The sequence below is a fragment of the Chaetodon trifascialis genome, chromosome 20, assembly GCF_039877785.1.
Source record: "Chaetodon trifascialis isolate fChaTrf1 chromosome 20, fChaTrf1.hap1, whole genome shotgun sequence".
Classification (NCBI taxonomy): Eukaryota; Metazoa; Chordata; class Actinopteri; order Chaetodontiformes; family Chaetodontidae; genus Chaetodon; species Chaetodon trifascialis.
The window spans coordinates 3,474,392-3,487,045 of record NC_092075.1 but is presented as its reverse complement, the minus strand read 5'-3'; the positions used below and the strand labels follow the sequence as shown (position 1 = coordinate 3,487,045).

General features: G+C 44.7%; 1 protein-coding gene across 7 annotated transcripts in view; it reads left to right on the top strand.

Annotated features, from left to right (window-relative positions):
• mast4 (microtubule associated serine/threonine kinase family member 4) overlaps window positions 1-12,654 on the top strand; it is a 90,168-nt gene that overhangs the window by 3,066 nt on the left and 74,448 nt on the right. Inside the window, exon 1 of one of the 7 annotated variants that reach the window (XM_070988343.1) lies at window positions 4,366-4,437. The exons of 5 other annotated variants lie outside the window; for them this stretch is intronic. In XM_070988343.1, coding sequence (XP_070844444.1) covers window positions 4,381-4,437 — 57 coding nt within the window. In that variant the 5' untranslated portion in view covers window positions 4,366-4,380. Of the gene's footprint in view, window positions 1-4,365; window positions 4,438-6,822; window positions 6,983-12,654 lie in introns of those variants that run through there. One more of the 7 variants, XM_070988341.1, reaches the window with a different exon arrangement.

The following is a 12,654-nucleotide window of genomic DNA, read 5'->3' as shown; positions in this document are numbered from 1 at the left end:
TGCATCTTTGTCCGTCCCAGACATCTAAATCAGTCCGCGCCGTGGGCAGGAGCAGAGAACATCGTCCACGGTCAGGATGAGATTATCCCACACATCATCCTCTCTCACACGCTCAAGATAAGACAACAGAGTTGGATTCAAACAGGTGCAAGCGGTCCGGATTCATCAGCCGAAGAAGTTGGACGTTAGCGTCAGCGTCCACACACGTGCATCAATAACTCATTGCAGCTCTGTTTTATAGACTAAGAAATGAACCAATCAAAAAAACAATCAGCATCATCGTCAATAACGGGAACCATCATGAGCTGCAGCCCTAATATTTATATTTCAGTGTCTTTAATATGTGAGTCAGAAACCAGCTTGTGAAAAAGCTAAATTACACAGCACAGTGCTCAGATTTGTTGATAAATTTATTTATTGATTGTTCTTATTAATTGATTGTCCCTGTAAGTGTCAGAAAGTCTGGAAAAATGGCCATCACAGCTTCCCAGAGCCCAGAGTTATGTCCTCAAAGTGCCTGTTTTGTCCCGTCAATGCTGTGAAACTCTAATATATTTCATTTACAAACCCTGGTTCAGACCGAACAACCAGACCGCTTGAAGGCGAACCAAACACAAGATTCCATGACGGCAGATGTGTGATTTTTATCCCAACATCAAAAGCTAAACTATTAATAAACCCGTCTGCTGACCATGAAATGTGCTCAGGAAGCGTTCTTATCATTGAGCGGTAGAAGCGATGGATGCAAATGGTTTGGCGGCCATGCTAACACGTCATGGTGTGTATTTGCCTGATCAACAGGTCGAAAGTCATAAAGCCTGAATCATTACTGCAGAAGAAGAAGAAGAAGCCTCCTTTTCATCCTCCTCTGCCTGTTACTCCTTATTCATTACATACAGTCTGGTAATGCTGCTCAGCTCTTTGTGCCACTACAGAACATAAATAAACACATCAGACGCATTGAAGCGCCTCCTCGAGGGTCATGGTCATGCAGGACGACGGTCGCCATCAGTCAGCGGGTTGCTCTGTTTAACTTCATGTTTACTCCTCTTCAGTCAACCAAATGAACCGAAGTGTGTCTGTGAAGACACCCTGAGAGTCAGTGTGTTCATCATCCTCCTGCTTTTGAATACCCTCATACTTTCTCATTTTCACCTCAGGTGTTGTGTAAACACGGTTCGGGAATCGTCCCTCGTGTTGTGCTTAATCTCACCGATTCCTCTTCGCTGTGTTTGTGTTTGCTGCTGCAACAACAGATGCATTTCCCACAGAGGCTCACTTAGGCTTTGTCTTACGCTGTGCTCTTCGGCCCCAGATGTCCTGCTTCCACCCGCTGCGTTATGCTAAGTGCTAAGACCTTGCAGCGGTTATCCATCGTGGCGTAGATCAGTGAAGCTATCCTCACCTTTTCCTGCTCTTCCCACGGCCTCTCAGTCTGGGTAATGGCTGCAGATGCTCAGGTGGATTATCTTTAGAGCGCCGGCAGAAGCTGAATGGCATCCTCAGCGGTGGGTTACATGGAAAATGTGTTGCATAATGCACGGCCCATGCCACCCGTGTTAAAGATCACAGTTATATGTGCAGCTCTGTTCGGCTTCATGGAGCTTTACGGTTGTTTATTTGAGTTGGTGGAGACAAAAGCAGAGCTGAAACAGAGTTCCTGTGCTATGCTACATGGGTATTGACCATGCAACAGTACAAAACACTATTTTATTATCTTTATCTTACATGTCCAAACATTCAAGGCAATATCATTTTTACACTTTTTTTGTACATAATGCACATATATGTAGTTTTTTATCCCTCTTTTTGACTATTTGTTCTTCTTCTACATCTCTTTTTTTTATTCTTGCCGTCTGGATCGTCTTAATTTCCCCGCTGTCGGTTCAGTAAAGTTATATCTTATCTTAAAGAGGGTGAATATTGGACTTACATTCATTTAGTGAGACAAACTGGACTCAGAATGAATGAAAACGTCGCTCTGTGTCTGCCAGGGGTGGAAACGAGCGGCGTTGTGCTTATTTAACCTTAAAGACGACGTCTTTGCTTCCAGCCCTCTTTTCCCGTGTTTCATTTCTGTGCCGGTGAATTTATTGCACTCACTTTACATCCATTCATCTTTATCTGTCACCCAGCAGGCAGCTGCTGTCAACTGATAGATTCAGCCCCATGTTTGTCCATGTGTGCGTATCACTCTGGATGACGTGCTGCGTGCAGCACTCAGATCGTTTACAGCAGGGTGGCACCTGCCAAATAACAAATGACTTCCCTAAAAGCAAAATCAATAATAATAGAGGGCTGTAAAAATCAAACAGTACGGAGATTGAGAAAGAATGAGTCCACTGAAATGAAATGTCCTCCTCAGCACTTCCCTGGTGAGCAGGTCGGTTCGAGCTAACTGGCTCAGAGTAATGGGTCTGCTCCGTGTGACACTCAGCACACTGCATCAGCTGAAGGATGAAAGCAGCTCCGAGGGTTTGTTGAACGGGAGCTCCTCTCGTTTATCACATGAGACGTGCTCGTGTGGTTTAGCACGCAGGGACAGCGTCTGGAGAGACGCGTGTTTGTCGTGTTTGATAGAGATCTGTGGTTTTAATGACATGAATGGAGGCTGATAGAACACACTTTGTGAAAACACCGATAACCACAACCTTCCTCCATCTGTGCTCCATGCAAACGTTCTTCCTGCTGCAGGGATTGGTTAGAAAATTAATCCTCATGCATTATGAAATGTGATCATTTGCTGCTTTTCAGCTGTTTGTATTATTGGAAACTGCACCTTGCCCCTTCTGCAGCATTAAATAACATCCACACAGGCTGTGCAGTGAAGGCAGCATGCTATGCTCAGTTTATACACGATGCATTCAGGCACAGTAGTGAGTGTAGGTCAGCAGCCTTTCGCTCAAGAAACCTGTGCAGGCACGCCGTTGCTGGCTGATCACCACAGATTTATTTCAGAGGATCACAGGATGGAGCCGCACCACCAAACTCCAGTATGTGTCACTGGTGGAGTTAATCTGGCAGCTAGAGGTGCTTGCTGCCGGTGTTGGTTTGAGCCAGCCAGCAGCTGAATCATCGCGATGGGAACATCTAACATCCACTTCTTCTCACACACTTCAAGCGAAGATGCTCTTTCGTGTCCCGATGAGTCACGCTTTCTCCTCTCCTCTCTCTGATCTGCTGTGGCTTGGATTGTGGTTTTGGACAAAAGCATCTGCCAAATGAATAACATGCAAATTTATGTCTGTGTGGAACGTCTTCATCCAAGTACGTTCTCAAAGAGAAAATGTGTGTCGCATGTCTGATTTTTCCTGTCTTATCAGTTCCTGTTAAAGGGAGCTTCACCAGTTTTACTCGTTAAGTCTGTGGAAACAGAAAATACACTCAAAGTCTGAGAAAATCAGCCTGGATGCTCATTAATCAGGTCTAATGAGCTGCATTATGGGAGATGGAGGGTGTTTGCTGTGTGCTTCAGCCGCTGCCCCTCAGTGAACAGTTTGAGGGTCAGATGCAGCCGCTGATCTTGGCTCTCTTTGTTCATCTTATGCAATAAGTTGACTAATAACTCTTCTACAGTTTGAGGCTGCTCCTGAGTCAGAAAGCACTTCATTGTTCCACAGATGTATTGATATCCTGCAGCTCAGCCCCTGTTGGTTCATCAGCCCGCTTTGGTAAAACGTGTCTTCGAGTTCACGATGTTTCGAGTGCGTTCGGGCTAATGACTTTTTGGGACTTGGAGAGGAATCTGCGAACGAGAGCAGACACGCAGAATCTCATATCCTAAAGCAAACTGCTGAGGATGAGCGGCGCTTTGCTCGCTGCGGGGTGCGGCACCGCTGTGCTTAATGTAAGAAAACAGTGACTCAGGTGGCTCATAGTGATCTCAGCGTTGAGCGGAAAAACCAACAGGAGCTGGATGATTTGATTCGTTTCAGGTCTTTGACTTTCAAACAGCCGGGGGAAGCAGTTCGTCTCCCCCTGTCTCGATCTGACGGCCTGTCCTCTAAAGCTGGAGGGGCAACTGTCGCACGTTGCATCACTGCTTTCTTGTGTATAAATATTTGCTCCTGTGACAATGTTCAACTCTCCCCGTGCTGCTCCTGTGTTGCCCCCCCTTAATAAGCCGCCTGTTATTTAAGCAGGCACCCAGTTGGCGTGATCAGAGGGACATCCAGTGTCACTGCACGCTTTGTGGCTAAGAGGATTAGCACAATCTGGTTAAGACTCTTTTCACTCCTGCGTTGGACTGCGCGTCTCCACGTTTGATTTTTGACTCCTGTCCCTTCGTGTGCGTCCACGTCTTCATTCGATCGGCGTCGTCTGTGATGACTGAACGCTGGAAGTGACACGGGAGCTGAAGTTTGTTGCTGCCTGGATGAAATGTCTCTAGGTCGAAATTTACCTGTCGGTCAGTTCGCATCATCGGAGGGAAGCAAGGTAAGAGACTCCAACAGCTGAGGCTGCTGATTGGATTAGGAAGAAGGGTCAGTCTGAAGATGTATGTGAACTGGTATTGATTTACTGTTTACGGTTCAGCTGCTTGCACATACATCACCTTAGACTCTTTAAATGTGAGTCTTTCCAGGATGCCCCTTTCATACCCAATCATGATGCTCTCACCTGTTACCAAACAGCCTCTTTACCTGTGGAACGTTCCAAACAGGTGTTTTTGGAGCGTTCCACAACTTGTTTACATAGCGCTTCAAAATGCTGACTATGGGGGTTTAATGTTAAGGTGCTGTTTACACTATTTGGGCTCAAATCAGTTTATCAAGTTTGAATCTGAGGCACATAAACAGCCTCATAGCCACGAGGTCGCTCGGCTCTGAGGAGACTTTCTAGTCGCTTTATTACCCGATCAGTATTTTTCATTTTGCACATCATGACCAACGTGTCATCAGTCGTTCCCGGCCTGAGGCCCATCAGTGCAGCTGATTATATGGGATGCATACATTAAGCTTCTAAGGCTGCACATCCAGGAAAGCGGGGCTAATATAACGCATGGTTTAATTCTTTACATGCTGAAGATAACACATCTGAAACGGTCAGCTGTAGGAAACTGGAGGATGAAAGAGACGCTTTATTTTCCCAACTTGAGATCATGTCAACACAGGAAACTGAATTCCCATGTGACCACACACAGAGTTCAAACGCTCAGAGATTTTCTGCAGCTAATGGAGGCACAGCGTCAGCGTGAGGAGAAAAATAAAGTGTCCACAGGGTGACGGAGACGCCGGAGGACCCCGTGGAGAGTTTCGATCGCTCGGAGTTATTTAGGTTTGAGCCGTGAGACTTTTTAAGCGTCCGCGTTCCTCGTGAGTGAACAGCGAGGGAAGGCCAGACCGGAATTCGGGGAGAGTTGAAGAAGACAGATGTTGGGTGAAAAGGTCATCCAGAGCATAGTTTGCTGTACTGAGAAGAGCGATGGACATGCTGAAGGGTTCACCGAGCACAGTTCAGAAAGACGTCAGCGCTGTTGTATAATCACGCCGTGTGTTTGCATTAACAGCAGCAACAGTCCTCCTCCTGTACATCTCTTCATCCAGCTGACCAATCACTCATTCCCTCTGAAGTGACTGTCCAATCGCAGCTTAGCAGCCGTAATGGGCCCAACAGGCTTTGGGTTTCTCCAGATGCTGAAGCAGTGAGCAGGTCTGCAGAGTCTTCTGCAGTCGGTACAGCTAACAGAGCGTTTCTGAGCATCAGCGCTGCAACGATTCAGCGATTAGAGGAAAACTCTCTGATCCAGCTTCTTAAATGTGAATGCTTTCCGGTTTCTTCTTTGGGTTGTGGACAAAGCATTTGAGGATGTCGTCTTAAGCTTTGAGAAACACTGATCAACACTTTTTACCATTTTCCAGACCAAACAACTTATCAGTTAATTAAGAAAATAATGAATCAACAGTGGGTTAATCATTAGTTCACGACACCCTGTCCATCGTCCCGCCGTGTGAAGCCACTCCTGTAACCACCTAAACTCTGTTAGCTCTCATGGTTATTGGATTTAGGGAAGTTTATACTCCAGCAAGTCCAGCTTAGTCCTCATCCTGCAGCACATGAATGTCCACGATGGATGTCCATTTGTCCATCCAGCTGGTGTCTTTTAGCACAGTATCATATACGTAGCACCCAGTGCACAATTAAGCCCCTTTTACAACATCCTTGTTTTAAAATGAGTCAGTTTTCAGCCGACTCGTGATGCTAATATTAGCATGCTAGCTAGCCACAGCTGTTAAAATCAGACCAGCTGTTTAAGGGTTGCTGAAAAGAAGTGGCTCGTAGGTGAAAAGCTGGCTGCCATAGAGAGGAGGGGGAGGTGATATCGTTTAGATATGATGATATAATGATACGCAGCCCCCCCCCCCAGTCCTATGGGAAGATGTCGAGGAGGGGGTTTCTGAAGCGGTTAGACTGTCTGGCACCTTAAGGACCGTCTTCAGTAGCATTAGGCCCTTTAATCTTGTGTATCCTGGTGTACTTTTACAGTAAGTGAATTTGTGTGTTTGGCTGTTAATTTCCATTCCTGGTTAGATTATTTGAATAAAGTTCGGTTTGGCTGACGACGTTTCACCGTTGAATCGTAAATTTCCACCCGTGATGAGGTGAGATTATGCAACAAGCTCCACTCTGCCGCCTGTGGTGGACTTTTAAATGCAACACGGACATCTGCAGATTTTGGCTTTAAAAGCTGCACTTTGTCAAGTTGTTGTTGTTGTTGTTGTTGTTGTTGTTGTGCGTAGAGTCTGGACTTTCCCACCAGAAGGACATTTCTCCACGAAATCCAAACCGAAAGCACCGAGGCGGGAAATCTTTGAGTCGTTTCTCTTCAGTAACGCTCAGCTGAGTTTCTGATCTTAGATGCATGTGTGAAAATTTTACCAATCCGTGTCGTTGTCAGCTGTTTACCAGAGAAGGATGTGATAGAGAAACAATAGCAGAGGGAGCAGGGAGTGAAACAAAGGCGAGCGGTGAGTGGAGAGAGGTAAGGTGTAACACCTCTTGATATATGGGGTCTCGCTTCCTGTTTTACAGTATATGCGTCCTCAGCGTGTCTTAGCAACCGCTGAAAGACACTGATAACAATGTGTTCCCACTTGTAAAAGGTTGCTTTCATCAGTCTCAGTGAAATGATCAACAACACTTCCCACAAATCCTTCAAAGGGAATTAATATCCCGGCGTGTGAATGCGTTTGCTAATTCTCCTTTTGTACGACTGCTCAGGTTTTGATGCTGTCATGTGGAAATCAGCTCTCAACTCACCTTTTCTGATGCAGAGGAGTTAATGAAGTGCAGCATACTATGTGTAAATTAGCAGGGAAAACGCAGACATTGCTCTTTATGCGCTCGCACTCGCTCTTATAGCCAAGCTGGCTCTCGTTTCCTGGTCGTGCAGCGCAGACCGCCTCACAGCGTGTGAGTACCACAGAGTTTTCCTCGGCTCGGACTGCTGGAGGATTTATCTCGTGACCTTGGCGGCAGCGTCCCTGCGTGCAGCCTTGCTTTTTCTGCCCTTTCATCCTTGCATTTGCTTGTGTAGGATATGCATCTCTTCCTGCTGCTCTGTCCTTTTGTTTGGGTAGCTGTGCATGCTTGTGTATATTCCAGTATGGAAGAAGTGCCTCTTTGCTGTAGCTGAGTGTCTTTCCCTCGCCTCCAGTGTGTTTGCTCTTTGTAGTCTTGGCTGGTAAAGGTCAACAGCAGGAGTAAAACTGTTTGTTTGCTCAGTTTTCAGTCTTATCCGCAGTAGGTGTGTGTTACTTGATGGCGTAGTGACTCTGCATACTGTATAAACTTTATAGTAATAATCCTTTTTTTGCATCATTGCAATATTTGGTGGTTCACTGGCAAACTAAAGTTATTACATTAAGTCATAATAATCAATCCTGCAGCTCCCATTGGCTTTTTATTGCTGCTTTGGTTCACTCTCGTGCTGTTTTTGGCTGCAGCTGTTTCCAGAGAAGATGCTCTAAAACCCTGCTGTAGTCTCCCTGCTCAGCAGCAAACAGCAGACAAACACAGCTGGCGACGAGCTGGTAAACACAGCGCAGCATCCAGCACCAACCGAGCCAGGTATTTCCCTCAGGAGTAAAACCATAAACGGAGCTGCGAGAGGGTGAACATTGGACCTGTGCCGCAGGTGGCCTGAAACACAGTCGCTCTGTAACTGCTGGATGTGTAAACAGATAACAGTTTCCCACACCCCCTTTAAAGGATTTTAGCATAATGCAGTATTTTTATGCATGTTGGACTGACAGGAAATATTAAAAGGAGGTGGGTGTTGAGTTTCAAGCTAAACGGATGTTGTGGTTAACGTGGTGTTGCAGGCCGTGGGGGCATCAGGATGCCAGGCTGTGCAATCTTATGTACAATCAAAGTGTCAGCATTGGTGTGTAAATGTGAGCCTCAGTAACAGAAAGTGTGACGGTTTCACAGCAAATAAACAAAACAAACTAACGCAGAAATAAAGTGTCCGGCTGCCACACGTTCCTCACAGTTTAAGGTTCATCTCTGGCTGCTCAGCACCACCGGCTCTGCCTGTTGGGCACTCCATCGTCTTTGTTTCGCTTGTTTGCTGTCTGCTCTTTGCTTTGACAACAAAGGCTTGTTGGTACTGTCCACCGTGTGTGAAGCTGAGGGTGGAGGGGAGGATGGCGGCGGAGGAGGAGGAGGAGGCCGGGGTTGATCTCGCTCTCCGGAGCTGTGCGTGGCTCTCGGCCGCAGGGAGGGAGGAGCGGTAGGTGAAAGGCCACCGGCGGCAGCCAGAACTGCAGCGTGCACGCTGCCCGCTGTGTGCACGGCGGCTCACTGAACATGTAATCAAACAGGCATTTAAAGGGCTGACACCCACTCTTAGCAGAAAGCAGAAAGCAGAAATTTGACTTATATCCTGTAATAACAGAGCTTACTGTCGGCTATGTTGCCATAACACGAGCCTCATTCTTCATAAGATCCCTGAATATTACCCTGTTATGGTTTAGCTGTCATACATAAGTGCCTTTTTATGTATTATACACAGAGAGGACACTCTTCATTGTTTCTAATTAGCTGTGCTATTTATGCTGCACTGTCACTGTTTACCTGCTTCATCCAAGTGCCTTTATTTATTATACACACTGCAGATAGAGGACGCTGCCTATTTCTGTTGTTCATTTAGCTTGTTTTCTATAATTCTCTTGCAGGCTGCAATGAAAAAGTGTCTCACGTCTCATGTCAGCTGTCTTAAAAGTTGCTTAAATTCAGATGTGCAGGAACAGGAAGTGTGTGTTTGCTGATTACCGGGATGATCAGTTATCATTGGCTGATAAGCTCGGGCCGACCCAAACACAGTTGGCTTGTACTTCTTTTCTGTTGCATCAACTGAGTCAGGAGGTGAAAGGTTGCAGGGATTACAAGGCTCATACGGCGCAGTCTGATTGTTGTGTGTTGGGTTTGACATTGTCAGACTGTACCATGTGCTGAGTTAGCGGTTATGCTAAGCAGGCGGTAAGAATATCCCGGGCAGTGGAAGGGAGCTCTCGTCGTCTTGTTTTTGACTTTTTAAAATATTGATTCACTGATATTCTCATGTTTGCACAGTCAAGTTAAAGCAAACGTCAGACCAGAATTTATTGCACATCCCTACACTTCAGACTTTGACCGACTGCAGATAGCAAGGTGCTGATAGCTCATTACTTCCCCTTTACGAGCTGAAAGTCGTCCGATAGTCAAAACAGCCCGAGCTGCCTTTAAAACCACCGAACAATGTTGCAGACCGTGGGGGCATCAGGATGCCAGGCTGTGCAATCTTATGTACAATCAAAGTGTCAGCATTGGTGTGTAAATGTGAGCCTCAGTAACAGAAAGTGTGACGGTTTCACAGCAAATAAACAAAACAAACTAACGCAGAAATAAAGTGTCCGGCTGCCACACGTTCCTCACAGTTTAAGGTTCATCTCTGGCTGATGATGATTTCTCTTAAACGGCCTCAAAGAAAGATGATGAAAGCCGACGGAAGCTGAAGCGAATTAGGAAACAGCACTTCTCTTCCTCTGGCCTGTGACTTCCCTCATGATGTGGAAATCTTACACACATTTGACAGAGCTGCAGACCTCCAGCAGGCCGCCGTTCACGAACCATACATCATTAAGCTGAAGCATTAAGGTCAATACGACCTGTCCTGAGGAGGCTGCCAGATGCTTTAGCTCTAAACAATGTGACTGGATGACGGAGGAGTTTACCGCTGATTGTTTCACAGTGTAGCTCTAAGCTGCTTATACAGCCAAAGCTTGGTTATTATCTGTTTGCTTTAAAATGACACAGCGGTCTCTCCGTTCCTTATTTCTCTGTGATTAATCTGAACGCATTTGCTGTTTGTGACTTCTGTGTGTCTTAGTGTTTTGTATAATTTACAAAGCTAGCGTTAGTTGGCTAATGTGACCTGTTTAGACTGAAGGTTGAAGTGTGGTTGTTAAATCTGAGCTGTCATTTGATCAAAATTCTGTTTGTGAATGATTGAAAATGCAAAGTTTTTAAATTATCTTGAAGCTTTACACCACTGAGACAATATACCTCCTAGTACAAAATGATTTGCCAGCAGCATTAGCATCATTAGCTGTAGTTGAAACAATTAGTCTATCAGTTGAAAAGTTGAAAAAACAATCTGCAACTGTGTTTATTATTAATCTCTTAAGGAAATTTAACCAAAGATGATTTAAAATTTTCTGGTACCAGCTCCTCAAATGTGAATATTTGCTGATTTTATTTGTCTTTTGTGATATTAAACCACATGTTTGAGGGGTTTTGTACTCATGGTCAGACAAAACAAGGCATTTGAATGTGTCAGCTGAGGCTTTGAGACACTGTGATGTTATTTTTTTTATGGAGCAAATGATTAATCAAAAAACTAATTGACAGATAAAATGAAAACTGTTTCTTGCAGCTTTGTTATTAGCATATTAATGCCTATTTTCTCACTCAGATGTGATCATTTGACATGTACTAATTCTGAAACCCATTAAGGCCGAATGAAATGATTGGTTGACCCCCCTGACCCTCCCACAGGGTTAAGCAGTTACACAAGACTGGCAGAGAAAGTGCAGCCAACATTTCCCACTGCTAACATGCTAGCTTAACAGCTGTGAGTACTAACAATAGCCGAGCTATTTATACAACAAAGTCAAACGGACGTTTCCAAAGCGCCAGTGCTGAAACGTTTTCATACATCTTGCAGTCCAAACCTGTCATTTTTGTCATGTGACAGCTTGGAACAGTGATACAGACTTCCTGTTTACATAGTCTTACATAATAAATAAACACTTGTTTGATATAAGGTTGTCCTAAGTACCAATACTTAAGATAAGATAAGGCTTTATTGATCCCACACTGGGGAAATTAAGTCGTTGCAGCCAGCAAGTATTATAAAAGAGTTCAAGAGTTTACAGGGTATAGAAAAGAAAATCAACTATGTATACGTACTTCATGTACAGATTATAAAAATACTGCTAACCATCAAAATACTATAGCCAATATTCTAATGAGAAAACTACTAATGTCATATATTGTATTACACTTGAGAAATACTGTTACAAAGAAAAGACATTGAATTTCTACTTTGATACTTTTTGATACCACGTCTTTAAAATGATACAATGTCCATTAATTATGCATTCAATAGTATCAAAAGTACCAACGGAGCTACAGTCAGATTTCCGACAGGGGAAGAAAATGATTTGTATTACATAGAAGTTTAAATTCTGGTATTGTGACGTTGGTTTGATTGGTACTTTCTAAGCCGTTAGCGAGTGAAGTATTCACCTGCAGCGGCTGCAGCTCTGTGTTAACGACGTGACTGAAGCTCTGCTGTTCTTTGGGAGATCATTGGTTTTCTCTCAAAGCAGCTTGTTGACTTCTAATTTAATTAATAATTTCTGAAAAGTGCTGTCTAAGCAAGTAACTTGAAACAAAAGTGCAAATGAACATTTGGCATCACAGCTCCTCGTCTCAGCCTCAGTAATGGTTACTGGCTAAATATTAGGTGGTGGGTGTGTGACTCAGTGTGTGTTTATTGAGTCGAGCCGTAGCTGCAGTGTTCAACAAAGGCTGGATTGTGGATCGACAATAAGTTCATTATTGGATTCAGTTGCTGACGTTGCATCGATTCCTCCTTTAAACGAAGCTGCTCCTCATCTCGACTCGTCTCTCCTTTAGCATTTTGATGGTCGGCGTGGTCGTGTCTTACTACGTCCTGCACAGATGGAAAGTTTTTGCCATCGTACTCTCACCACAGCATGAGGTTATATAATAAAACAAATGTCTTCCCTGAACACACGCAGTGTATTTAAGCTGTCTGTTCTACACGAAAAGTCACCGTGTATTTGCCAACTGGGTGTCATTGGAGCTGATGTCTGTGTTTAGACACAGCCGGGAGATAATTCACGCTGCACCAGACGCCGTGTTTCCTGTCCTCTCCTCATGTTAGCGCTTAAAGCAGATCTGAAGCTATTGCTTTTCAAACTGATGACTTAAGAACAACTCTGTCATATAAAACCCAGCGTCTCTGCAGAAAACCATTGCTTTCATTTGCTTGCGCGGTTCATCCTGAGTGTCTGCTGTCTCTACATTTCTGCATTCACCGGGAGGTCAAGCCACCCCGCAAAGAACTGGTTGTCCCTAATA